At 37.2% G+C, this 27,917-nt stretch overlaps 2 protein-coding genes across 7 annotated transcripts in view; one reads left to right on the top strand and one right to left on the bottom strand.

The window, feature by feature from the left end:
• The window catches only part of SLC25A40 (solute carrier family 25 member 40), a 55,025-nt gene extending 48,971 nt beyond the window's left edge, over window positions 1-6,054 (bottom strand). For 2 of the 3 annotated variants that reach the window (XM_059171026.1, XM_059171023.1), the window contains exon 1: window positions 5,830-6,054. The gene's annotated coding sequence lies outside the window, so the exon portion shown is untranslated. Of the gene's footprint in view, window positions 1-771; window positions 807-5,829 lie in introns of all 3 variants that reach the window. The other variant, XM_059171024.1, reaches the window with a different exon arrangement.
• An 87-nt stretch (window positions 6,055-6,141) lies between these two features.
• DBF4 (DBF4 zinc finger) overlaps window positions 6,142-27,917 on the top strand; it is a 28,494-nt gene continuing 6,718 nt past the window's right edge. Inside the window, exons 1-9 of one of the 4 annotated variants that reach the window (XM_059171011.1) lie at window positions 6,142-6,481; window positions 7,971-8,140; window positions 11,751-11,930; window positions 13,609-13,659; window positions 14,417-14,486; window positions 14,685-14,761; window positions 22,606-22,642; window positions 23,864-23,909; window positions 27,377-27,505. In XM_059171011.1, the coding sequence (XP_059026994.1) occupies window positions 6,436-6,481; window positions 7,971-8,140; window positions 11,751-11,930; window positions 13,609-13,659; window positions 14,417-14,486; window positions 14,685-14,761; window positions 22,606-22,642; window positions 23,864-23,909; window positions 27,377-27,505 (806 nt within the window). In that variant the 5' untranslated portion in view covers window positions 6,142-6,435. Of the gene's footprint in view, window positions 6,482-7,628; window positions 7,784-7,970; window positions 8,141-11,750; window positions 11,931-13,608; window positions 13,660-14,416; window positions 14,487-14,684; window positions 14,762-22,605; window positions 22,643-23,863; window positions 23,910-27,376; window positions 27,506-27,917 lie in introns of those variants that run through there. The other 3 variants (XM_059171012.1, XM_059171013.1, XM_059171014.1) reach the window with 3 other exon arrangements.

Genomic DNA, 27,917 nt, shown 5'->3' on the forward strand with positions numbered 1-27,917 from the left:
GCTACGTATTGAAAAAGTTACTGGGATAAAAGATAGAATCAGGAATATAGTTAATGGTATTGTAATAGGGTTCTATGATATCTTTTGGTAGCTATACTTGTGGTAAGCATAGCATATTGTATAAATACCATGAGATACCACTTCACAGCAGTAAAAAGTTCATAATTTTTAAAAAAAGGAAAAAGAAAAAGAATGATAGGTATGTGGAGAAACGGGGAACCTTTTACGTATGCTGGTGGGAAGGTAAAACCAGTTAGCCACTGTGGAAACGTTGGACAGTTCCTCAAAATGTTAAACACAAAATTTTCATATGGCCCAGCAATTCCAGTATTAGATATATAACTAAGAGAACTAAAAACATACAGCCTAACAAAAATTTGAAAGGTTCTGTATTTTGATTCCAGTAGTAATTACATGGTCATACATATTTATTATAAGTCCATCTATACATTTAAAATGGCTCTATTTTATGAAGCTATACCTGCCAAGGGATACATTCCACCACACCCAGTGGATGCCTGAAACCCCAGGCAGTAACAAACTCAACGTATTTGTTTTCCTATATACACACACCTATGATAGGATAGTTTAATTTATAAATTAGAAATTAACACATTAAGAAATCAGAAAGTAAATCACACTAACAAATTAACAGTAAACAAAAAAAAGAAATTAACAGTAAATAAAAACAGATCAATTATAATAATATATTAAAATAAAAGTTATGTTAATGTGGTCTCTTGCTGTCTCAAAATATCTTACTGTACTCACCCTCCTTCTTGTGATAATGTGAGATGATGAAGTGCCTGCGTGATTCAAAGTGAGGTTAATGAAGCATTAGGCTACTACTGACCTTCTGACAATAGGTCAGAAGGAAAATCATCTGCTTCTGGGCCATGGTTGATGGAGGATAACTGAAATCTGGGATAAGAAGGGACTACTTTATTAGAAACTTTTAAAATTTACATAATGAGATTTCTATGGGGTCTTATGTAGACCCATCTCACTGAGCATAACACGTGGCAGGTGCTCAATCAATGCAGAAGGAAAGATGAAAGTGGGATTAACAGATAGATTATTTTATAGTCATAGTTACATAGTATGTATTCTTTACCACCCTTAAGGTATTTACCCTCTAGTTCAGAATGACATATCACCTCTGAACCAACTCATTATCTTTAACAGTTCCCACAGATGTCATAGTGACCTGCAAATCATATTGTCTGAATCCACTTTCAAATTCTGAATCCTCCTGTTTTGTTTTTTCTGCGTTTTTTTTACCCTTCACTGAAGTTGTGTTCAAGGTCTTGATACACTGAATTTCCCTGGTTTCTGAGCCCACCACTACCTGAGACAGGGACTCCAGTGCTACAGCTATCTTTTCATATGCTTAGCCTATAAAACTAACAACCACTGAAAACCGTTAGGTCCTCCAACTCACCAGGGTATTGAGACTATGAGATATGAAAATTAAATTTAAAAAATAGCAAGCAGGGGCGCCTGGGTGGCTCAGTGGGTTAAGCCGCTGCCTTTGGCTTGGGTCGTGATCTCAGGGTCCTGGGATCAAGAGTCCCACATCGGGCTCTCTGCTCAGCGGGAAGCCTGCTTCCTCCTCTCTCTCTCTGCCTGCCTCTCTGCCTACTTGTGATCTCTGTCAAAATAAATAAATAAAATCTTAAAAAAAAAATAGCAAGCAAGGGGCAGCTGGCTGGCTCATTTATTAAACATCTGCCTTTGGCTCGGGTCAAGATACCAGAGTCCTGGAATCAAGCCCTGCATGCTCCCTGCTTGGCAGGAAGCCTGCTTCTCTCTCTCCCACTCCCCCTGCTTGTGTCCCCTCTCTCACTGTTTCTCTCTCTGTCAAATAAATAAAATCTTAAAAAAAAAAAAAACAAGAGAACATATTTCGGAAGATAATATATCAATAGTTAGCATATAAATCAAATAGCAAATATACATAAAGCCCCAAATGAGCAGGAGATAAAGCTCAATCTAAGCTATGGGGCTTGCTATGAACAGGGAAGAGGAACAGTTGGAGAGGCTTAAGCAAAAGAAAGACAATAGGAAAGTGTGCCCAGAACAAAACACTCAAATTTGGATGTATGTGTGAGATAGCCTGAAAAAGGAGATTAGGCTTCATTTGGTAACCACAAAAAGATATGGGGCAGACTATGCAGACAATTGTCTCCATTTATGATGTACTATAAGAGGTAAAATTGCCCAAGGTGATAAAACTTCTTAGGAATAGAGCCAGTACTGAATGAAATTCATTTCTCCTGATTTACAGCCAAATTTTCATTTACTTAGACAATGATTCTGCTCAGTGTTTTCAAACTTTACTTAATAAAACTCTTTAAACAAATGTCTCACCACAAATAACCTTGCCCCGTCCCCCATTCAGTTCTTCTTGAATGTATATCCTTCACCTGAAGCATACTTTAAGATATACTTTAACATAAACTTTATTATCTTACCAACAGTCCTGATTATTGACATAAGTAAGGGGGTTTCTATGCATCCAGGCCATAGATACATGACCAAGTCTTTCCCGTACCTACTAAAAGATCTGAATTCCAATAATATTTTTAAAAACTAACCTTGAATTACAGATTAGAAAATTATTGACCAGTAAAACAGACTTTCTGCTTATTCAGAGCTTGGCATTATCACTACAATGCAGTTAAGGGTGTGTCTAAAAGCTAGGATACAACTTTGCTACTGTTTCCCCATTAAAATAAATATGAAAGGTAACTCAGCTTTCACTGGAACATAAAGTGAGTTTTCATTTTTTTCTTTAAGATTTTATTTATTTTCTTTGACAGAGAGAAACACAGCGAGAAAGAGAACAGAAGCAGGGGTAGTGGGAGAGGAAGAAGCAAGGCTTCCCGCTAAGTGGAGAGCCCAACTCGATGGAATGTGGAGTTCGATCCCAGGACCCTGGGATCATGACCTGAGTTGAAGGCAGATGCTTAACAACTGAGCCACCCAGGTGCCCTGAGTTTTCATTTTTAACGTTCAATAGAAATATGTTTAAATCTTTCCCATATCCCCTAAACCTTCCAAAGACCCTATCCTCCCTTTCTATCACTATAATTCCCTACACTGACAAATTTTCTCAAAAGTACACCATCTCCTCTTCAAGTCCCTTGTTCTTAACTAGTACTTATATCTTAGTCATATATGTAAGTCCTACTAAAGAAATAAATGACATCTTTTTTTTTTTTAAAAGATTTTATTTATTTATTTGAGAAATAAAGTGAGAGGGGGAAAAAAGAGCACACTTGAAGGGGTGTGGGCAGAGGGTGAGGATAGCAGAGCCTCTGCTGAGCAGGGAGCCCAATATAGGGGGCTTGATACCAGGACCCTGAGATCATGACCCAGCCAAAGGCAGAGGTTTAACCCACTGAGCCACCCAGGTGCCCCGGAAAACAATGACATCTTAAACACTAGAATCAAAGGCCCATTTTTCAAGTCTTGGCCTTTCTGAATTCTTGAAGATGGAGGAGCTGGTGCAGAGGTCACTAGAAGGGTAGTACTCACTGAGCTCTCACTGTGTGTACTAATTAAGCTATCAAAAATGTTTCATTTCTTCCTCACATCGGAAGTATTAATTACACCCTTTTCTTAGATTAAAATTGAGACTCAAAACTACCCAAAGCCAGATAGTGAAGACTGCATGATCCCAATGTTTCTAATTCTGTGACTTTGGATGATAAGTTTTGTTCCCAGTTCTCTTCCTAACTCTCTGGCCTTTTCTCCATTTTTCTCACTATTTCATCATCATCTACTCATCACTGCTTCTCTTATTTCCTATGCTCTCCCAGGCAATTTCATTTCCTTCCATGACTTTAACTACATTCTACATCCACGTTTCTCATTCTTAAAGCTTTTTAAAGATATTTATTTATTTATTTGACAGACAGAGATCACAAGTAGAGAGGCAGACAGAGAGAGAGGAAGGGAAGCAGGCTCCCTGCTGAGCAGAGAGCCTGATGTGGGGCTCGATCCCAGGACCCTGGGATCATGACCTGAGCCGAGGCAGAGGCTTTAACCCACTGAGCTACCCAGGCGCCCCTTAAAGCTTTTTATAAACAAAAAGTCTTACTAGTTAAGAACAAGGGACTTGAAGAGGAGATGGTGTACTTTTGAGAAAATTTGTCAGTGTAGGGAATTATAGTGATAGAAAGGGAGGATAGGGTCTTTGGAAGGTTTAGGGGATATGGGAAAGCACAGAAAGGGGACAGAGAAAGCATAGAAAGATCACAGGTAGGCAGAGAGGCAGGCAGAGAGAGAGAAACAGGCTCCTGGCTGAGCAGAGAGCCGGATGTGGGGCTGGATCCCAAGAGAGCTGGATGTGGAGCTCAATCCCAGGACCGTGAGATCATGACCCGGAGCAGGCAGTGGCTTAACCCACTGAGCCACCCAGGTGCCCCATGTAGTTCACATTTTTAAATTTTTTACTTTTTAATGAATATGCAATGTAATATTTCTTTCATGGGTCTGTGATTCTAAGTCTTATATTTTACAAATAGGTTGTCTTCCTCAGAACATCTAATGTTGAATATGTTTTGTTCAAACTACACCTCCTCCTGTCTCTCAAGATCTGATTCCCTTATGTATCATTTCGGAGCTGAAGGTCTGTATGTCTCTCAAATCAATCTTTTTCCTCTTTTCATCCCACCCCCACGTCTCTTCTGAGTTACAGACAGATATTACCAACTGCCTAATAATGATAGTTCCATGCTTCTCGCCCTAAGTCCTTCAACTAAAAGCCATCCACAACTAAACTCTCATTTCCCTTAGCAAACCTGAACCTCCTACCTCTTTGGAGTCTCCATTTTGGCTAAGGGTTATTACAATCCATCCTTATCTATGCTTTAAAGTACTTATTTGTGAAACAGTGATATTGGCACTAACTTCTTGCATCTCTATTAGTTCAAAAATCAACCATTACCAGCACTTGGGTGGTTCAGCCCATAAAGCTGCTGACTCTTGATTTAGGCTTAGGTCAGGAGTTCAACCAGGGTTTGGACTTCACGCTGGGCCTGGAGCCTGCTTTACATTCTCTCTCTCTCTCCCTCCTCTCGCTCTCTCTCTTAAAAAATTAAATAAATAGATCAACCATTAAACAACGGAAAACTATTATGGCCAAAAGCTGATGAATGCAAAATAGCGGAAGGGTTAATGCTCTTCTTCCACAAGTCTATAAGCAGAAACAAACCCAGAACAATTCTGTGAAGCGGTTTTTCCCCACTTAAAAAACAAAATTGACTTACTTTACAAAATATTTTAACATAATCCTTACTATAATCCCATTATTCCCTCCATTTCACAAGTGAAAAAAACTGGGACTCAAAGCGATTAGGTAATTTAACCACAAGGTACGTGCTGTGCTACTACGTGGCAGGTCCAGACCCCAAACCCTAGGACTTGAGATTTCAAATTCCACTTATTATTGTTGAAACAAATTTCACAATAAAACGAGATCAGGTCTGTGCACAACCGAGGTCAAGGGAGCAGCACACAGTCAAATAGTACCAAACGGCCCAAGGCGACCTGAACTCGCTCTAGGCTGGGTCCTACTCCGACCCCCGGCTCCGACGTCCCCCCGCCCAGGCCGCTCCCGGCCTGAAAGTCCCTCTGCGGCCTGTCTCGAGCAGGCAAGGTCGGCGGTGACCGCAGGAAAACCTCGCTCGGCGCCTCGGGGCGTTCTGGGCAGAGGCTGTCGCTGCCAACTAGCCCGGCCTGGCCCGAGGCTGAGTCCTAGTTGGGCCGCAGCCGGCACGCCTTCAGCCTCCCGGGCAGCCGACCCGCGGGCAAGAAGCGTACCTGGTGTAGGAGGCAGCTGGTGGGCAGGCGGTCCCGGCGACCCTGGGCGGCGGGAATGACCCTGTTGGCGGGCTGGACTAGCCTCCGGGGCTAACTGCATTCACTGTGTTAGGTCAACAGGAGTCCCAAGGGCTCTTCAAGGGAGCGGAGGGACGCGAAGACACGGGTGAAAGAGCGGGGACCTGAAGCCTGAAAGACATCACCATGGGGGAGGGGCGGAGGGGGCGGAGACGCGGCCCGTGGGGGCGGGGCGCACAGCGCGAGGAGGCGGGCACGTGGGGGGGTGAGCGCGAGGCGGGGCGCGGCGCGCGGCGTGAGAGAGGGCGGGGCGCGCGTCTGGGCGCCGCGGCCGCGTGACGCGTTTTCAAATCTTTAACCGCCGCAGCCCACTCGTTTGTGCTTTACCTCTTCCTCCTCCGCGCCTCGGAGTGGGATCCGGCCCCGGAAACCCGGACGGTAGACGCGGCTTCTCTGTTGCGTGGGTGTGGTAGTCTGCGGAAGGGGAAGAGGCGACCGGGTGATAAATCGGCCTCGAGGAGCTGTGTTTTCTGGGCCGCCTGGCGTGACCCTCTCCCGAACCCAGCATGTAGGTGCCGGGCGGCTGCCATGAACTCCAGAGCCATGAGGATCCACAGCAAAGGACATTTCCAGGGTATGAAGCCCCTCCTCCACTGCAGTCCCTTTAATCCTTTTCTCCCCTCGTGGTTCCACCATTGATTCTTTATAGAGTTCTTCCCCCAGGTCCCTGCTCCTTTTCTTTTCTGGCTGGTGCGTCCTTCTCTGTGGCCTGAAGGAGGGCTCCGTCCAGGGCTTTGCCTCAAGAAAAGGAAAGGATCCCAGCCGGGCCCCTCGCGCTGTTCACGCTCCAGTCGCGGCCCCAAATTCCTGGGGGTGCCGTTGGTCGTAAAACTAGAAAACAGTTTGTGGACCTGCGACCTGCCCGGGCCTCGGACAGAGGTTGAGACTCAGCTTAGGCCCTTTGAGGCTGCATTCCCGGTTTGAAAGCAGAGGTGCTCGTGGCTTTTAGGTTTATGATTAAATTGGGTGATTGTAGGCGGGTTTGGGGCCTTATTCTTAAATTTATTTTTCTTCACTCGTAAAGTTAAGAGATATTATTTGTATTTCAAACACAGCACTGCTGTTTTCAACATTATAGATAGAAATGAAAGCATATTTCCATTTTCGACTACTTTGTATGGTAAAACATACAACAGCTTCCAAGTTTTTTTCTTTTTAATATGTCTAGAATATATATGTCGTATATATATAGGAATTTCCAACGTATGAACAGATTGTGTTATGAAAGTTAATTTTCAAAGCTGTTTAATTTTCAAAGTTGTTTCCATCTCAGGTCTGTCTTTAAAGGAAATAATGAAGTGAATGGTGACTTGGATCTTAAAATGGACCATTTAGTTCTATTATATAGACAAACTATAGGAAACTAAACCTTGGAACGTTTTGTGGACAAGGGCATCATGGGTAACAGGTTTCTTCTGTTGACAGGTTTTTTAACATTTTAAGCCCGTTTTCAGTGTTCAACAGAATATAGATCCTTCATAAGTATTTCTGAGTAAATACCTCTGGAATTTACGTAGAAAGGAGGAAAATCTTTCAAAAAGGTTTTAGATAGTTTTCACCATAATACGTAAAAACAGGAACAAATGCATAAATACTTACTGCAAGTTGAATTTACTGGCTTAGAGCAGTAATTATTTTATGATATAGTATCTGCTAAAACAAGTATGGTATTTTGCCTTTTTTTTTTTTTAAGATTTTATTTATTTATTTGACAGAGAGAGATCACAAGTAGGCAGAGAGGCAGGCAGAGAGAGAGAGAGGGAAGCAGGCTCCCTGCCGAGCAGAGAGCCCAGTGCGGGACTCGATCCCAGGACCCTGAGATCATGACCTGAGCCGAAGGCAGCGGCTTAACCCACTGAGCCTCCCAGGCGCCCTGGTATTTTGCTTTTATCCCAAGTGGTACTACAAAGAAATATATTAAAATGCCATTGAGTTTTTAACTGATGGGATTATAAAGATTTTTCCCCTTCTGTGATATGATGACTGTATAAAAATATTTTTAAAACAGTAGAAATTTTCTGTCTACATAAAACATCTAATTCTGTATTTTTTTTAAACAACAGGTGGGATCCAAGTCAAAAATGAAAAAAACAGATCTGTAAAATCTATGAAAACTGATAACAAACCAGAAAAATCCAAATATAAGCCGCTCTGGGGAAAAATATTTTACATTGACTTACCTTCTATCACCATATCTGAAAAACTGCAAAAGGACATTCAGGATCTGGGAGGGGTAAGTCAAAATATACACTTTAACAAAAAAGAAAAATATTTTAGCTAGTACTTTTTAGTATGTAAACACTATAGATTATCATATTGGGAAACATAACCATATAAGCATCAAGCTTAAAACTTTTATCAGCTATTTAACATTAACAAGAAACTATTTGTTTTAACTTTTTGTAGCCTTATAGGACTTTCAGATTTCTGTGATTTTTTAGTGTAATGTAAAGTTCGCAAAGTGTGAGAAATGTGACTTCCTCCTTTGTCCTGGTGGAACCTTTGATTGCCTTCTCAATGTAATGTTTGTGTGTCCACCAGATAGCAGGAACTCCTTGATTATAGTTATTGGGGAACTACATAAATTTGTCTGGACTAGCATAATAGTAAGAATGTTATTTGCAGAATAAGGAGAACCACATTGAACCACAAAGAGTTAAATTACTCTGGTAAACAACTCAATAGAATGAATGTCATTAGGGGGACAGAGCTTGGGTTAATATTAAGAACTCTCTTTCATAACTTATACATTGAGTAAATGATTAAGAAATTAGAAAATCTGAGCAAAATTTTAAGATTTTCTTGTAAGATTAATATGGGGTATAGCAAGTGAGGTTAAGAATTTATTAATTTCTTTCCTAATTCTTCCTATTTAAAAGGGTTTGTGCTTGCACTTTGAATTTGTTGAATAATCTTTGAATAATCTGCCATTCCTAGAATAGAAATTTGCAGAACAACATGTAATAAGTTTCTTAGAATTATTTATTGGTGTGGTCCTCATTTAATTATTTGAAAGACTGTAAGACAGCATGCAGGGCTCTATCCCAAGACACTGGGGTCGTGACCTGAGCCAAAGGCAGACACTTAACCAACTGAGCAGCCAGGTACCCCTTGTTGTTAACTCATTTTCTTAAAACATTGCCACATTTGTCATAACAGTAATATGTATCATAATGACCATATGAATGCATTCCTAAAAATCATGTTTTATATGCCAGCCACCTTTGAATAAAGACTCCTTTCTTTTATTCATTTTAGAAAGTAAGTGCTTAAGAGTTAAGAGAAGTAAAATAACTGGCCTACTGTAGGATTAGCCTCCTAATTCCTCTAGCAATCAATGGCTACAAAGTAGCTATCTGAGACAGTTTCACAGCTTTCTCAAATATGAGAATAACCCAGATCTAAATCAGTGATTTCAGGGGTGCCTGGTTGGTGTGGTCGGTTAAGGATCTGCCTTCAGCTCAGGTCATGATTCCAGGGTCCTGGGATCAAGTCCCGAATTTAATTGGGCTCTGTCCTCTGGATGCGCTCCTCTGTCAAATAAATAAAATCTTCAGAAAAAGTAAATCAGTCATTTTAGATTTGTATTATTAGCAGTAGAGCCCTTCAAACAGTCCTTCAGAAGTCTAATGTATAAAGCCAGTAAAAAGGAAACTAACCAGTTCTGGTTAGTACAGGGATGCTTACCTTGCCCCCTTTTTCTCTCATTCCCACAGCAGTTCCTGAGGTACTTGCAAGAAACAAGTTTTGAACTAAATTAAGCATTTGATAATATTTGGGAGACCTTTTGGTTATATACTTCAAATTTTTATCCTAAAATGGCTTGAAGTAGACCAATGAAGTAAAGAGCATGAGTTTTTATCATGTGATCTCCCTGACATGAGGAAGTGGTGATGCAACGTGGGGGGTTAAGGGGGTAGGAGAAGAATAAATGAAACAAGATGGGATCGGGAGGGAAACAAACCATAAGTGACTCTTAATCTCACAAAACAAACTGAGGGTTGCTGGGGGCAGGGGGATTGGGAGAAGGGGGGTGGGTTATGGACATTGGGGAGGGTATGTGCTTTGGTGAATGCTGTGAAGTGTGTAAACCTGACGATTCACAGACCTGTACCCCTGGGGATAAAAATATATGTTTATAAAAAAAAATTTAAAAAAAACATGAATTTTTACATTTTTTTCTTCGAACTGTGGATTTTCAACTGAATTTGACTTATTAACTACTTAATTTCTCTTTTTAAAAAAAAAATTATCAACTTAAGATCCCTCCGCACACTTATCTTTCCAATAATTCAGTGATGTCTTATTTCTGTTCTTATGGCATTATAATCTCTATCCCCCCCCCCAAAAAAAGACTTCTTTCAGATGATCTGTTACATGAATTATAAAGGAATTTTGATCTCTAGACACTAAGAGTTTTAGGGTTCAACTTTAAGAAATAGTTAAGGGGCGCTTGGGTGGCTCAGTGAGTTAAAGCCTCTGCCTTCAGCTCAGGTCATGATCCCAAGGTCCTGGGATTGAGCCCTGCATCTGGCTCTCTGCTCAGCGGGAGCCAACTTCTCCCCACCCCAACCCCCGCTCTCTGTGTACTTGTGATTTTTGTCTGTCAAATAAATAAATAAAAATATGTAGGAGAGTATGTTCTTTTTGAAAAATTGGAACCTCTGGCAATGCTAAGGCCACATATTTATGAAAATGAAGAAAGCATTTGATGCGTAAATTGTGCATTTATATTACTTCTGGTCCTTGTGAGCATTTGAGTTTGTAATCCCTGAAATAAATAAATGTGGATATCTTATTCACTAGTTTATGAAAATGCTGCTCAGACAAAGGGCAGTAGTGATGTATACTTAACCAAGGGGGCCACTTTTGCAAGCAGCAAATTCTACCTAATCACTTAGATGGAATTAATTCATCTGTTACATAGATTGCTTCATTTTTTTTTTTATTATTTCCCTTTATGGTATGAGATCCTATAGAAACTAAATGTAGGTTAAAATATTATAGAAATCTTACATTTATGAAAATAATGATTAATAGTATTTATTTCTACTTTAATATTCCTGCCCTTGGATGGAAGTGATGTTTGATAACATTGACATCTCGTACTTGGGTTTATAAATTCAGGCATTTAAGCAGTGATTTTCAGACATTTTAGTAGGGAAATTATTTTCAGTCTTACACTCAAAGGGTAAGGATCCTCTTCTTCCTGTTAAAGTCTATGGTAAGATGTTAACTGATTTGAACTGTCCTGCCCAGTGTGATAGCCGTTTGGTACATGTGGTATTGAAATTTAATTAATACTGTGTTGAAGAAAATTAAAATTTAATTGCTCAGTCGAATTAGTTACCTTTATTACATTTTAAGTGCTGAGTAGTCACATGTGGTGAGTTGCTACCATACTGAACAGTGCTAATAAAGAACATTAACCATTGCATTAAGTTCTATTGGACAGTAGTGCATTTAGAGCATGGACTGAATCAGAATATCTGTATTCAAATTCTTTTATTTATGCTGATGTAACCTCAACCAAGTCACTTAACTTCTCTTTAATTTTCTTTTCCACAAAATGTGGATATTAGTAATATTAGTACCATGGGGTTGTTATATGGATTAAATTAATTGGGATATATGAAGTACTTAAAAATCGTATCTAGCATATGCTGGCTGTTATTGGAACGCTCATTGTACTTCCTCAGAACTTAGATTCAGAAGAACACAGTATAAAAACCACCAATTTACAAAATAATTGCAAGGTGTCAAATTGGTATTTTAAGGGGTACCTGAAATGTGAAACAGTTATGGTTTTATGGCTTATTTGAAAATACTTTGTTTTCCTTTAGCGAGTTGAAGAATTTCTCAGCAAAGATATCAGTTACCTTATTTCAAATAAAAAGGAGGCTAAATTTGCACAAACGTTGGGAAGAATTTCTCCTGTACCAAGTCCAGAATCTGCATATACTGCAGAAACAACTTCACCTCATCCCAGCCATGATGGAAGTTCATTTAAATCTCCAGATTCAGTAAGTCTCTTAAATGTGCTTTGAGAGGGCGCCTGGGTGGCTCAGTGGGTTAAGCCGCTGCCTTCGGCTCAGGTCATGATCTCAGGGTCCTGGGATTGAGTCCCGCATTGGGCTCTCTGCTCGGCAGGGAGCCTGCTTCCCTCTCTCTCTGCCTGCCTCTCTGTCTACTGTGATCTCTCTCTGTCAAATAAATAAATAAAATCTTTAAAAAAAAATGTGCTTTGAGATGTTCAGAAAGGCTATAGACTGAGGATCTCATGATTTATCAAGAGCAGACTGGCAGCAGAATTCATGTAGGGAGAACAATATCTTTATTATGGGTGGTTTTCCAGTCAATAAGGTTACTGTCTTATAGAAAGGTGATTTGTCTCCTAATACTTTGGGTCATACTCCTCTGAAATAATACTTTTTGCCCTTGGGGATGGCTTTTATTTTTAAGAGTTAATTACAACTAAAAAGTAACAGCAGGTCATTATTTAAAATAGAAATGGAAACCTTTTTTTTGTGTCACAGCAGGAGTAGGCAAACTATGGCACGGGCCAAGTCCAGACTGTCCCTGTTTTTTAACACCCTTTGAGCTAACCATGGTTTTTACATCTTCAAATGCTTGGTCAAAAATTGAGAGAATATTTTATGACAAATTTAAATTCAGATATTAAAGTCCATAAGTAAAGTTTTATTGAAATTCAGCCAGACCTGTTATATATTAACTGGTTGCTGTCCTGCTATAAAGGAAATATTGGATAGTTTGGACAGGTACTATATGGCTTACAGAACCTAAAACTGGCTCCCTGGCCTTTTACAGAAAAGATTTGCTAGCCCCTCTTTTAGTTACTGATACCACATCTCTATTACTCTATTGACAAGTTAGAAGTTTCAGTGAGGGGGAGAAATAGAAATATATACAAGAAGAAAAGTCAAGGAAAGCTCATGTATTTTTTTACTTTCATGCTTTTTTGGAGGAATGAGATTATATACTAGTGACTAGTTCCAAATTAAATTGTTGGTCATAGCATTTCAATTTATTTTCCAGTGTTGTATTTAAAATGAGAAATAACTATATATATATATTTAAAATAAATTGTATATGTATATACAATATTTTCAGGTCTCCATTTGAATACAAAATTAGAATCTGAACTAGTTAGTTATAGACAATTTACTACAAAACTGGGCTTTGTTCTCATTCAGTTGTTTAGATACTCTTTCAAAAAAAGAAGGAAACTTTTTAATAGGTCTTATTATAAAGATCCTAAGGAAGTTGCCTTTTACTATACTTCATTGTGTTGATACTCAGTAAGACTTATACAAATAAATGTCCCCTCTTTAAATTGTTACATTAAAATTTATAGATTTTATCAATTAATTTAGCTATTTTATATTTTTAAGTTTTTTTCTTTCTTTCTTTTTTTTTTTTTTTTTAAAGATTTTATTTATTTATTTGACAGAGAGAAATCACAAGTAGATGGAGAGGCAGGCAGAGAGAGAGAGAGAGGGAAGCAGGCTCTCCTGAGCAGAGAGCCCGATGTGGGACTCGATCCCAGGACCCTGAGATCATGACCTGAGCTGAAGGCAGCGGCTTAACCCACTGAGCCACCCAGGCGCCCTTAAGTTTTTTTCTAATGAGGCACTGTTTTACAACTTTTTGATGTTTGAGCTCTTATTATTTTTTTTATAGGTATGTTTGAGCAGAGGAAAATTACTAGTTGAAAAAGCTATCAAGGACCATGTAAGTATGAAATATAAAAATTTACTATATATATGCTTTTATTAAGAACTCAAGTGGAAATGGAGATGTTCCTGAAATCTTCCTTTCCTCATTTTTAATAGGAAAAGCCTAAATGTCAGCATAGATCTCATTTTTACAAAGAACAGAATCTACTTTTCATGAAGAAACATCTCCATCTTGTGGCCTTTTAAAATATTACTGTAGTTGTATGAAGCTTATGGCATTTTTGTTTTTCGTTTTTTTTTTTTTAAGATTTTATTTATTTATCAGAGAGGGGGCGGGGAGCGAGCACAGGCAGACAGAATGGCAGGCAGAGGCAGAGGGAGAAGCAGGCTCCCTGCTGAGCAAGGAGCCCTATGGGAGAAGCAGGCTCCCTGCTGAGCAAGGAGCCCTATGCGGGACTCAATCCCAGGACGCTGTGATCATGACCTGAGCCGAAGGCAGCTGCTTAACCAACTGAGCCACCCAGGCATCCCCATTTTTGTTATTTTTAAATGAACTTTATTGCAACTGTTAACTCTGAGACTAAAATTGCATTCTTGACAACTGAGTTGTCAAGAATATGGGAATATATTAAACAGGGTTAATTTATAAATTCCAAAAGAAAAAACTGATGTACTGATTGCTATCATAGGTATATAGAGTCTGTTCTGAATACCCACCTAAGTGACAGTACCCTTCAAATAATTTTTAAAATTTAGCCTCATTTAAATTTTTAATTTTCTAGAAAAACTATTAAATCTCTTTTATTTTACAGGATTTTATTCCTTCGAATAGTATATTATCAAATGCCTTATCGTGGGGAGTAAAAATTCTTCATATTGATGGTAAGGATATCAGTTTTTTTTACAGTATTTGTTAAAAGTATTAATTTGTGCTATGTGGTTCCTGATTTTACATAGGGAGAATTCTGATAGCAAGAGATAGCTATAATGGTAATTATTTCCCCTTAATCTAATATGAAGAAAATAGCAGTCTTTAAAGGTGAAAAATGCTAATCTTAAGCCTTTTTTTTTTTAATGAAGACATTAGATACTACATTGAACAGAAGAAAAAAGAACTATATTTACTCAAGAAATCAAGCACTTCTGTAAGAGATGTGGTATGTTATTTTCCTTAATCTTTAAACTAATTAAAGTGATCAAGATTTTTTGTTTTTTGTTTTTTTTTAACTTGTAAATTTTTCTTACCCAGCAGAAAGTATTACTGCCAGAATATCCTAAGGGTAAACCTTTGTATTGTATTCATGTTTCCGTTATTTGAGTATCCTGTATTATTCTATATCATTTAACTTTGAGGATTTTCTCATGAGGTAAAAGTTGTTCCTGGGAATTTTTTTTTTTCTTTGATTGCTGTTGCTTTTAACCAACCGCTTTAGTTCATTCTGAAGGAAAACAGAATTGGCTTAATGCATGAAAAGCTTCTAATATATATAATATACTTTCAATTGCTGTAGGTAGTGTTATAACAAAGTCTTGCTACAGACTATGATTATCTGGCCTGACCTCAAAATGTTTTCTAAGTAAATGCATTAGGCATTACAGTGTTAGACCCGATGTTTCCATATCTTGTCTCTTCCCTTTTCAAAAACTAGCTTTCTCCTCAAAGCCTCTATACAGAATCAAGGCTCTTCCTTGGAAATAAGTGCAATAAAACATCTCTTTTTTTTTTTTTTTTTTTAAGATTTTATTTATTTATTTATTTATTTGTCAGAGAGAGAGAGAGAGGAGCGAGAGTGAGCACAAGCAGACAGAGTGGCAGGCAGAGGCAGAGGGAGAAGCAGGCTCCCTGCTGAGCAAGGACTCAGATGTGGGACTTGATATCAGGATGCTGGGATCATGACCTGAGCCGAAGGCAGCCTCTTAACCAGCTGAGCCACCCAGGTGTCCCAATAAAACATCTCTTAATCTATGTCCTTCCCTACTTTCCAATCTTTATATCATCCAGACTTGTTAAATCTCCACTTTTATGCTTCCCATTCACTCTTGAACCTATGAGGTATAAAACTACTGACTGATTTGCCAAGTGAAGTTAACAGTTTTCAAAACCATTTAGGTTCTATCATCTGTTGCTCATTTCCTCCTTTAATTTACCTATTTTCTTCTGCAACTTCTCTCATCTTAGTTGTCTCATGGTTTTCATATCCGTGTATTCTTTTGTGGTCTGCTTTTTCTTCATTCAGTACTTAAATGACTAAAATCTAAAAGGAAAAGTGTATAGATGAGTATATATAGAGATGTGTAGCCATAAGTACATTGGCATGTTTGGGAAATTTTCTGTAATGTAATACAACTTGATTTTTGAGTGGGAGAATGGTAAGAAAGGAAGCAGGAAAAATTAGCAACTTCACATAGGACCTTGCAACACTATTTAAAGGAATTAAGTTTATCTGGAAGGCTTTGGGAGATTATTAAAAGATTAATAGGAAAGTAACCTGATCGGATAGATAGAAGAAATATCTTCTGGTTGCCAGTAAAGCATGTGTCCTGGCAAGACTGACATTTGGACAGTGGCTTTTGAATTCTTTTGAACAAATTGGTAGTAAGAAACCTATTTTATATCATGACTACGCCATAAATGCGTGTTACACGCACAGACACTTAAGGTCTTTTTTTAATGTTTTTAATCACATTTGTATAAGATAGAAATAATTTACAGAAAAGAACAGTTTACTTATTACTTAAGTAAAAGTATTAATACTTTGAATGTTTTATTTACAAGTAAAAAAAAAACCCTCCAAATGGATATTCCCAAATTTTTATAAAATACTGGGTGAATATTCCTTGTTTGAAGTAAGCTTAATACATATAAACTATCTTTATTGCACTTTGCAGATTTTTTGGATTGTATGTAGAAATAGATGTATGAAAATGTAAACCCACAAGAAAATTATGGTTTCAGAATACACCAGTATATTATTTCTGTCTGTATGCAGTGTATATAAATATATATTTGAAACAAGTTTCATGAGATACTGCTTATCCTTAATGTGATTTGTGCCAGTATTTCTATAGTATTCTATTTTCATTTTTTAAAAATAGTAGTCACGGGGCGCCTGGGTGGCTCAGTGGGTTAAGCCGCTGCCTTCGGCTCAGGTCATGATCTCAGGGTACTAGGTTCCAGTCCCGCACTGGGCTCTCTGCTTGGCAGGGAGCCTGCTTCCTCCTCTCTCTCTCTCTCTCTGCCTGCCTCTCTGCCTACTTGTGATCTCTCTCTGTCAAATAAATAAATAAAATCTTAAAAAAAAAAAATACTAGTCACAACTCTAAATTGACATTAAATCTGCTAATAGGTCACTGTTCATAGTTTAAAAAAATATTCAGGGGGGACGCCTGGGTGGCTCAGTTGGTTAAGCGGCTGCCTTCGGCTCAGGTCATGATCCTGGTGTCCGGGGATCGAGTCCCACATCGGGCTCCTTGCTTGGCGGGGGGCCTGCTTCTCCCTCTGCCTCTGCCTGTGCTTGCTCTCGCTTCTCTCTCTATGACAAATAAATAAATAAAATCTTTAAAAAAAAAAAAAAAGTATTCAGGGGGTGCCTGGGTGGCTTAGTTGATTGAGTGTCCTGATTCTTGATTTAGGCTCAGGTCATAATGATCCCAGGATTATAGGATCAAGCCCCATGTCATTCTCTGTGCTCAGCAGGGAGTCTGCTTGAGATTCTTTCTCTCTCCCTCTGCTCACTCTCAATTCAAATCTTTTAAAAAAAGTATTCAGGGAGGGGCAGGTGGGTGGCTCCATGAATTAGGCTTCTCACTCTTGTTTTCAGCTCAGGTCTTTTTTTTTTTTTAAAGATTTTTTATTTATTTATTTGACAGAGAGAGAGCACAAGTAGACAGAGAGACAGGCAGAGAGAGAGAGAGAGAGGAAAGCAGGCTCTCCACTCAGCAGAGAGCCCGATGCGGGACTCGATCCCAGGACCCTGAGATCATGACCTGAGCCGAAGGCAGCGGCTTAACCCACTGAGCCACCCAGGTGCCCCTCAGCTCAGGTCTTGATCTCAGGGTTGAACGTCGTGTCCTGTCCACATTCTGCTTGAGGTTTTTTTCCTTTCCCTTTCTATCCCCATCTGTTCCTCCCCAACTCTGTGTTCTAAGATAAATAAATAAAACCTAAAAAAAAAAATGTTCAGGAATATTTTGTTTACACATGCAACCATTAATACTTAACAGATAGTCCTATTAGGTGTGAATCACTAGGAGTATTTGCCCTCATGAAACAAAAACAATGACAAGTGTGATAAATACCTGTGAAACATCTTACTTTTCTCTCAAAAGCAAAAGGATTAGAATACGAGAGATCTCTGTAATCCAGAATGTATAACTGGTCAACTTAATTCTAATACTTGAAAATTTTTTCTGTATGTAAAAAGAAAATGTTTCTGGAAAATTTTTGGTTTGTCAAGTACTAAGACATAAACTCTTCAAAAAAGATGCATTTGTGGATCTTGAATGGACATGTATAAATCTGCACACTAAAGACATACAAATTTTAAGGCATTATATTCTCTTAAATGCTCTTGTTAGCCTTTATCTTTTAGGTGGCTCAGTGGGTTAAGCCGCTGCCTTCGGCTCAGGTCATGATCTCAGGGTCCTGGGATCGAGGCCCGCATCGGGCTCTCTGCTCAGCAGGGAGCCTGCTTCCCTCTCTCTCTCTCTCTGCCTGCCTCTCCATCTACTTGTGCTTTCTCTCTGTCAAGTAAATAAATAAAATCTTAAAAAAAAAAAAAAGAAAAGAAAAAAAGTTGAGTGAATGTGTTGTGCTTCACTATTTTAAATCCTTGGAGGTTTTTTTTATTTTTCTCATTTTACCTCAAACTTCAAGGATTTTTTTCTGCATATTTACATGAGGAATATTAGTCTTTTACTTTTTGATGTGTTTGGTTTTAGTGTCAGGGTGATGCTGCTCTCATAAAATGCTGGAACATATTTCCACTTATATTTTCTAGACAAGTTTTTGTAGAGTTGCTTTTATTTCTTAAGTGTTGATAGTATTTACCAGGAAGGTTATCTGGGCCTGTAATTTTTTTTTTTTTAATTGAAAAATTCCTAACTATGAATTCAGTTTCTTTATTAGATAAAAGAAATTCAGGTTATTAATTGTTTTTCAAGGAATTTGTGCTTGTTGTTTAAATTGTCAAATTGATGGCAAAACTATTTGTAATATTTCTGTATTAAGCTTTTAATGTTTATAGAGTTTTAGTGACATTTTTAATTCCTGAGATCATTATTCCTTTTTTTCCCTTTTTGTTCAGTTGGGCTAGTTATCAGTTTCGTCTTTCCAAAGAACCAGGTCTACTGTAAAATTTTTTTGAGCTCTGCTTTACTGCTGTTCCATACATTTTATGTAGAACTTCATAGATACTTAGGAACTTTATTTACATATTTACATGTATAATATATATGTTATATATATTTATATACATGTATATATATCTATATTGACAAGTCATCATCACTTAAAGTCAGTTTATGTTAGGGTTCACTTTTGTTTGTACATTGTATAGGTTCACACAAATGAATAGTGATATATATTTGCCATCACAGTAACCTACAGAATAGTGGAATATTTTCCATAAAAATGTTCCATGCTATATCTTTTCTTCCTTCCCTCCCTCACTTACTCCTAACAACTACTGATCCTTTTTCCATAGTTTGGCCTTTTCCAACATGTCATACAATTGAAGCCATACAATATATAGCCTTTTCAGATTGTCATCTTCAGTAAGTGATAGGCATTTAAAATTTCTCAATGTCTTTTCATGACTTGATTTTTTTTTTTTTCTTTAAACTGCTGAATCATACCATTGTCTGGATTTGCCACAGTTCATCCACCTTCTGAAAGACATCTTGGTTGCTTCCAAGTTTTGACATTATGAGTAAATTATATGTATATAAACATCCATGTGTAGGTTTTTGTGTGGACACTAGTTTCCAACACATTTGGATAAATACCAAGGAGCATGATTGCTGGATTATATGGTTAGAATATGTTTAGTTTGGTAAGAAGCTGCCAAACGGTCTTCCAAAATGGCTGTACCATTTTGCATTTCCACCAGCAATGAATGAGCTGTTGTGGATTTCTATTATGGTCAGAACACATACTTTGTGTGATTTCAGTTCTTCTAAGTTTACTGCTATTTGTATAGTTCAGAATACAGTCTTTTTTTTTTTTTTTTTTTTTTTTTACTGATTTTATTTACTTATTTGAGAGAGTGAGCACACATGTTGTACAGAGAGCGGGACAGAGGGGCAGGGGGAGAATCTCAAGCTGGCTGTGCGCTGAGCTCAACACAGGGCTCCATCTCACGACCTTGAGATCATGAAACTTAACCAAAACCAAGATTCAGACATTTAACCCACTGAACCACTCACATGCCCCCAGAATATAGTCTGTCTTAATGCCAGCAAGTTCCATGGGCACTTAAAAAGTATATTCTGAGGTTAATGGGTAGAATATTCTTATAGATGTCAAATAGGTCAAATTGCATAGCTTTTCTGTATTCATACTGATACTCTATCTTAGTCTAGCCATTATGGAAAGAGTGGAGTATTAAAGTTCCCAAATATGTTGTGCATTTGTGTATTTTTCCTTCTTGTTCTATCACAGTTTTTGGTTTGTGTATTTTGAACCTTAGATGTGCACACATCTAATATTATTATGTCTTCTTGGTGAATTGACCTTGTTACTATATAATGTTCCTTTGTCCCTTTTAGGATTTCTTGTTCTGAGGTCTTTGAATATACTACAGGCACTCCAGCTTCCTTGTGATTAGTGTTTACATTGTCTTTTTTATTCCTTCTACATTTACCATGTCTATGTATTTATTTTAAAATTGGTTTCTTAGAGACAGTTGAAAGTTGTCTTTTTATCATATCTGGCCATCTCTTTTAATTGGTATGTTTTAATGACTTACACTTAATATTAGTACAATTTAGGCCTGCCAATATACTAATATTTCTTTGATGGTGTTCTCTGCATTTTATTCCTTTGTTTTCTTCTTTTTCTGCTGCTTTTCAGATTGTTTGAAGATCTTTCTATTGGCTTTTTGGCCAAATTCATGTTTTTTTGTTTTAGTGGTTGCTTAGGTTTAATTATATCTACATAGTTATATCTACATATCTTCACAGTCTTTTTAGGGTTAATATTTTACCTACTTCAAATTTAAACATAGAAGCCTTAAAACTTTTTGAGCTCTCTATCCTACCCCACCAGTCTTCATGATAGAGTTATTTTTGTTACATTTGCAATTATTGATAAACCTACCAGGCGTGTTAACCTTTTTCCTTGAAAAAGTCATGTAGAAGAGAATGTGAGAATGTCTTTATTTTGCCTTCATTCTTGCAAGATCTTTTCACTGGATAACAAATTAGGAATAAATTCTTTAGGTCAGTACTTCACAGGTGTTCTACAGCTATATTCTGGCTTCCATGAATTTTGATGAAAAATTTGCAGTCATTCAGATTGTTTTTTTTTTCTTTTCTTTTCTTTTTCTTTTTTTTTTAAAATATCTTGTTTATTTATTGGACAGAGAGAGAGAGATCACAGGTAGGCAGAGTAGCAGGCAGAGAGAGAGGGGGAAGCAGTCTCCCCACTGAGCAGAGAGCCCGATGCGGGGCTCAATCCCAGGACCTGAGCCAAAGGCAGAGGCTTAACTCACTGTGCCACCCAGGCACCCCAGATTTTTATTTTCTTATAAATAATGATCATTTTTCCCTATGTACTTAGCAAATTTTTAATTTATCTTTGGTTTTCAACAGTTTGGTTGTGATATGCCTTGGCTTGGATTACTTAGAGATATTTCAGTTTGTTGTTCACTAAGATTCTTAGAACTATAAATCTGTTGGGAAAGTTTGGGCTATTTTGTTAAAATTCTTTTTCTTTACTGTTCTGTTTGTTTCTGCATTTCCAATAACACTAAATTTAGACCTTTTATATTAATTATAGCCTAGAATACAAGGTACTTACTGGGTATTCATTTTTCCCCCATTCTTCTTTTTTCAGTTCTTCTAATTAAAGATTTCAATTCATTGGTCTTCCAGTTCGCCCAAACTTCACTTGTTCATCTCTGTTTTGTTTTCAAGCCCATCCAGTTAATTCTGTATTTCAAATCATGTATTTTTCACTTGATTTCTATACTAGACTTCTACAGTTCCCTTTTTTGTTGTTGTTATTTTTTGTTTTTTGTTTTTACAGTTTTTCTGCTGAGAATTTGTATCTCTCCGTCATTTTAAGTGTATTTGCCCTTACCTTAGAGTCTTTTTCCTGGCTCCACTACTTGCTGCCAACTCTGTAATTAGAGGTTTATCCTTCAGGCAACATTGTGAGAAAAAGAGGTTGGGAAATATACCCCCTTAAAGTGGTTTCTCTGAGTTTGGCTTCCTTCTACAATATTCCTGCTTTTGTTTACTTTTTAGTCCCCATGTAGTTGCTCATTGTATTTTCCACCAGAATTTTAGTAGTAATCAGTGGGATTGTTTGACTGTATTGAACATATTCCACCTTGACAAGAATCGACAGACTGTTATAAATACTTTAATAATTCCTTTGCTTAGTCTGTCACAAAAGTTTGCTCAGTAAGGGCATCAAAATAACCTTAGAACTATTTTTAGATTATTTTATTAACTGTAGCTTTTCCTCATTGGTTGATTTCTTTCTGTAAAGGCAAAAAAAATTTTAGCTAGAATGAAAGGTATTTGTTGGGTGTCTTGTAAAAGTGAGCTTGTATTATGTTCATTGTTTCATTTCTTTATTTGACTTGATTTTTGAAAAAGCAAGTTTCTCTTTTTTCCCAAAAAAACTATAGTAATTACTATATTTTTATATAGTTCTTTTATATAGTTCTTTTCCTGTATGATTATCTTCAGATAAAAAGGAGCAGTTGCTGTTTTATTGTACTTTCAAATGCAGTGTTCTTTTTTGTTTTTGTTTTTGTTTTGTTTTTTTTAGGGAAAAAGAGTAGGTACTGGCACACAGAAAGCAAGAAGTAAGTATTTTGAAATCCTTAAGTGTATTTGATATGCTTTTAGAAAGTAGAACAGATCTTATAAAAATCCTCTGAAAAAACACGTAAACAACTCTTCAGGGAACATGTTCAGTAGGTCTTAATTTTTTTTTGAGACTATGGACCCCTTTTCAGAACAATATTTTGAAAAAACATGTAAATCAGTAAATGAAATTCAGTTGTCAGAAAATTTTTAATTATGAAATGGAGATATACTTGGTTTTTTTTTTTTTTTACACACTTAAAACAAGTACTAGCAGTGATTCTACTGTAATTTTGGAAGTGGTGAGCATAAATGATGCCTTGAGATCTGTAAAACTAATATGAAGGTATTTCATTTGGTTTCAGAATTACAGGCACTGCTAAGACCACTGTGATCCTATTGCTTATATGTATAACTAGGAGAAGTGTTAAATTTCGGTTAGAGATCTGTGAAAATAAAAATTGGATTTTTTTTTCCTGTTTTAGCTCATGATTCTTCTGAATTCTATTCAGAGATCCTTTGGGGGAATCCTTTCATTTTAAGATCCTCAGAATGTAGATAGAATTTCTGTCATTGTGGAAATGGACTGATGTTGTATAATAGCTCACCTGAGACTTAAAACTGAATTGAAATGAAAGAGATAATGGAGACAGGTGGTCCTTGACATAACGATGGTTTGATTTAAAAATTTTCACCTTTATGATGGTGTAATACACATTCAGTAGAAACTGTACTTTGAATTTTGAATATTGCTCTTCTCCTGGGTGGGCAGTTTGCCATACAAAACTCTCCTGATGCAGCAGCAGCAACAATGAGCTGCAACTCCCATTCAGTCATTTGGTCACAAGGGTGGACAACAATATGCTTAAAACCATTCTGTTTTTCACTTTCAGTACAATATTCAACAAATTACATCACATATTCAACATTTTTTATTATATAATGGGCTTTGTGTTCGATGATGTTGCCTACCTATAGGTTAATATAAGTGTTCTGAGAATGTTCTTAAGTTAGGCTAGGGCTAAGCTGTGATGTTTGATGGGTTAGGTGTATTAAATGTATTTGTAGCTTAAAATGGCTTTATCAAAGTGTAACCCTAATTGTAAATTGAGGAAGATCTGTACATAGTTTGGAGGGATTTTTTTTTTTAGCCAGGGTATTTTTTTTTTTAATTTCCTGGACTTGTACATATCTAATAATATGTTTTGTATGTTCTCAAGCAGGTAGACTCAAAAAACCTTTTGTAAAAGTGGAAGATACGAGCCAGTAAGTATCTAAGTTGATTGGTAATTTAAATATAATATTAAAAGAGAAAATCTAATTAAGCTATTTCCACTAATACCGTTAGGTCTTTGTATGTAAGTTTTATATTCTACTAATACACACGTGGCACAAGTTGCAGAAAATAGCATTAAATTTGCTCCAAAATTAAGGAGTTTTCGCTTAGTTTCAGTATGCTATAGGTCACAGTTCCTTCAAATATCTGCTTTAGAGCAATCATGAAACCAACTCATTTTCATAGTATTTCAAATAACTATTCACTAGCTAAATGGAATACCATGTGATTAGAACTACTACTTAAAGATTGCTTATACTTTGTTAAATATATTAGTAGGTACTATTTTGGTGTACAAAGTGGAATATAACATTTAATTTAGTAGTTTTCCTGAACTCATTCTGAAGTTTTATAGGTTAATCTTAAGACTATAAATAAATTAATTTGGCATGGGAGAATTTTATAACTTTTTCTTGACATTCATCCTTTAGACATGTGTGATTCATTCTTTTGGGTACTCCCTGAAGTGGCAAAGATGTATTGAATCCCTCTTTTTATGAAGTGTATTATTATGAAAAAAATGCAGTTCAAAATTAGACCTAGAGAAGGCGCCAATATATGGAAAGACATTACACCGTCATGGACTAGAAGACTTCATATTGCTAAGATGTCATTGCTATCCAAAGTGATCTACAGAGTCACTGCAAGCCCTGTGAAAATCCCAGTGACTTTTTTTTTTTTTTTGCAGAAGGGGAGAAATCCATCCTAAAATTCATCAAATTGCAAGGGACTTCAAATGTCCCAAGCAATCTTGAAAGGAAGAACAAAATTAAGACCTAAACTTGATTTCAGAATTTTCCAAAAGCTCAATCACAACAGCTTTTTAATGATGTAAAGACAGATGTGTAGACCAATGGAAAAGAATAAATAGCTAAGAAATAAATCTTTACATTTAGGTCAAATGACTGTTGGCCAGGATGTCAAGATCATTTAGTGGGGAATGGACAGTCTTCAGCAGTGGTATTGAGAAAACACATATCCACATGCAGAAAAATGAAGTTGGATCATTAATTTATACCATATATAAAATTAACCCAAAATAAGTCGAAGACCTAAAAGCATTAAACCCTTAGAAGGAAACAAGGGAAAACTTTATGACATTGGATGTTGCAGTGATTTCTTGGATATGACATCAAAAGCACAAATAACAAAATTTTAAATTTGTGTGCATAACAGAGTGAGATGGAATGGAACTACAGAATGGGAGAAGATATTTGCAGATCATATATATATTTAATAAAGTGTAATATGTGGGGGAGCTTAGGAAGATGGTAGAGTAGGAGGACCTTAAGCTCACCCCTTCCCTTGTTTACAACTGGTTAGCACTTGCATCCAAATAAATAAACCAGAGAATGATGTGAAGACTGGCAGAACAAACTTCACAACAATGTAGAGAATAAGCCTCATTTGAGAGATGAGGAAGGGCAGAGATGGTGACTGGGCGCTGCCTGCAGAAGGGAGGGAGTTGTAGGCTGTGACTCAGAGAGGTGATGAAAACACCAGGGAGCCCATTAGGAGAAGATAAATCCCTGTCATGTCTGGGTTTGGAAACCAGAGGTTTAAAAATCCCTAACTTTGAATAACCACTCAGACTTAGATCCTGGAGCTTTAAAAGTCTTCTGACTTGGCACAGGATGAGCTGGGAGGGCAAGTGATAGCTGGGTCCCTACCCTTAAAGGGATAGCAGCCTATGGAGAGGCAACATAGAAGCTATAGCTTGAACAATGCCTGGGGCAAACAGGAGCAGCCTTGGGTGATCTAGGGATTTATTGAATTACTATTATAAGCACCTGAAACTGTGTTTTAACTATATCGAAACTCAAATAAAAATCCAATTAAAAAAATGAAATATAAAAAAGTCAACAGAAAATCAAATTATCAGTTTTGTGGGGGGTGGTTTTGTTTTGTTTCAAGATTGAGAGCTGGGGCGCCTGGGTGGCTCAGTGGGTTGAGCCTCTACCTGTGGCTCGGGTCATGATGCCAGGGGCCTGGGATCGAGTCCCGCATAGGGCTCTTTGCTCAGCAGGGAGCCTGCTTCTCCTCCTCTCTCTCTCTGTCTGTCTCTCTGCCTATTTGTGATCTCTCTCTCTGTCAAATAAATAAATAAAATCTTTAAAAAAAAAAAAAAAAGATAAAAAAGATTGAGAGCTCCCTTGTGCGTTTGAGTACAGAAAAGAGCAGAGGGAGAGAATCTTTGCACAAACTCCCTGCTGTCTGCCTTGGCGCTCTATCTCAAGACCAATGAATCATGACCAGAGCCAAAACCAAGAGGGATGCTTAACCGATCTAGTGCCTCTCAATTTATCAGATTTTAAAAATGGGAAAAGGACTTAACATTTCTTCAGAGATGTACAGATTGCCACAAATACATGAAAAGATGTTCACTATCACAGAAATGCCAGTCAAAACCACTGTGAGATATCTATCACTTCACAGCCATTTGGATGGCTATTACAAAAACAACACCACCACCAACAAAAAACCTAGAATAATAGGTATTGGCAAGGAAGGTGGCGAAATTGGAGCCCTTGTGCACTGTTGGTGCAGTTGTAAAATAATGTAACCACTGTGGAAACTAGTACGGAGGGTCTTCATGAAATTGGGACTATGATCTGATCTCGCAGTGTCACTTCTGGTTATATATCCAAAAGAATTGAAAGCAGGCTCTCGAAGAGATGCTTGCATATGCATATTGGTAGCAGCACTATTTACAGTAGCCCAGTGGTAGAAGCAGTCCATGTGTCCATCAATAGATAAATGGATGATGTGGTATATACATAGAATTCAACCTTAAAAAAAGGAATGAAATTCTGACAAGTGTTCTATACATGGATGAACCTTGAGGACATTATGCTGAGCGAAGTAAGAGGAAAAAATACTGGAAGATTCCAGTTGATGAAGTACTTCAGAGTAGTCAGATTCATAAAGTAGAGTGATGGTTGTAAGGGGTGGGCAGAGAAGGAAGAATGGGGAGTTGTGGTTTAATGGATACAGATGGATGATGTTAATGGTTGGAAAGCACTGTGAGTGTACTTAATGCAGCTGAACTGTATTCCTAAAAATGGTTGAAAATGGTACCTGGCTGGCTCAGTTGGTAGAGCATGTGACTCCTGATGTTGGTTTTGGAGTTCAAATCCCATTTTGGGCATAGAGATTACTTAAAAAAAAAAAAAAAAAAGTTTAAGGTAGTAAATTTTGTGGGTATTTTACCATAATTAAAAAAAATACTTATATTAAACAAAAAGATACTAGGTCTAGGAATTGAGAAGGGAAGCCTAATTGATTTCTATTATTTATTTCGGATTCCAGATGAATGCCGTGATTTTGAAATACAAGATTTCAGTTGTATTTTTTTTATCATAAACAATCTCATGTATTTGTCTTTTTATTTTTTTAGACTTTATAGACCATTTTATCTTCAGCTGAACAATATGCCTTTTATAAATTATTCTATTCAGAAGCCCTCCAGTCCATTTGATGTAGATAAGCCATCTAGCATCCAAAAGCAAACTCAGGTTAAACTAAGGTTTGTTTAACCTTAATTTTTTCTTTTTAAGCAGACATTTAAAACAATTCATTAAATGCTATGGTTTTGTGTGTGTGTGTGTGTCTGTGTATGTGTGTGTGTGTAATCACTATTATGGTTTTCCCCCTGTATATTTTTAATGCTGGGTTAGAAGTCTGAATCTTTTCTAAATATGTCACTTTTAGACATGTTAGATCAATAAATTAAGGTTGAGGGGTGGCTTGTAAGTATTTACAAGTAATTAAAGTGTGTTATTTCTCCTAAGTGATCTGAAATATTCTCTAGAAAAATTACTACATTTTTAGTTTTCTTCTCAATTTCTTAGAAAGAAATATATTTAAAAGTAATTATTGATATAAATATCTGTGGAGATTATGGCAGATTGGTAGGTCAGGACTGTACATTTTATAAA

This window comes from Mustela lutreola, chromosome 4 (genome assembly GCF_030435805.1).
Source record: "Mustela lutreola isolate mMusLut2 chromosome 4, mMusLut2.pri, whole genome shotgun sequence".
In the NCBI taxonomy this organism is placed as follows: Eukaryota; Metazoa; Chordata; class Mammalia; order Carnivora; family Mustelidae; genus Mustela; species Mustela lutreola.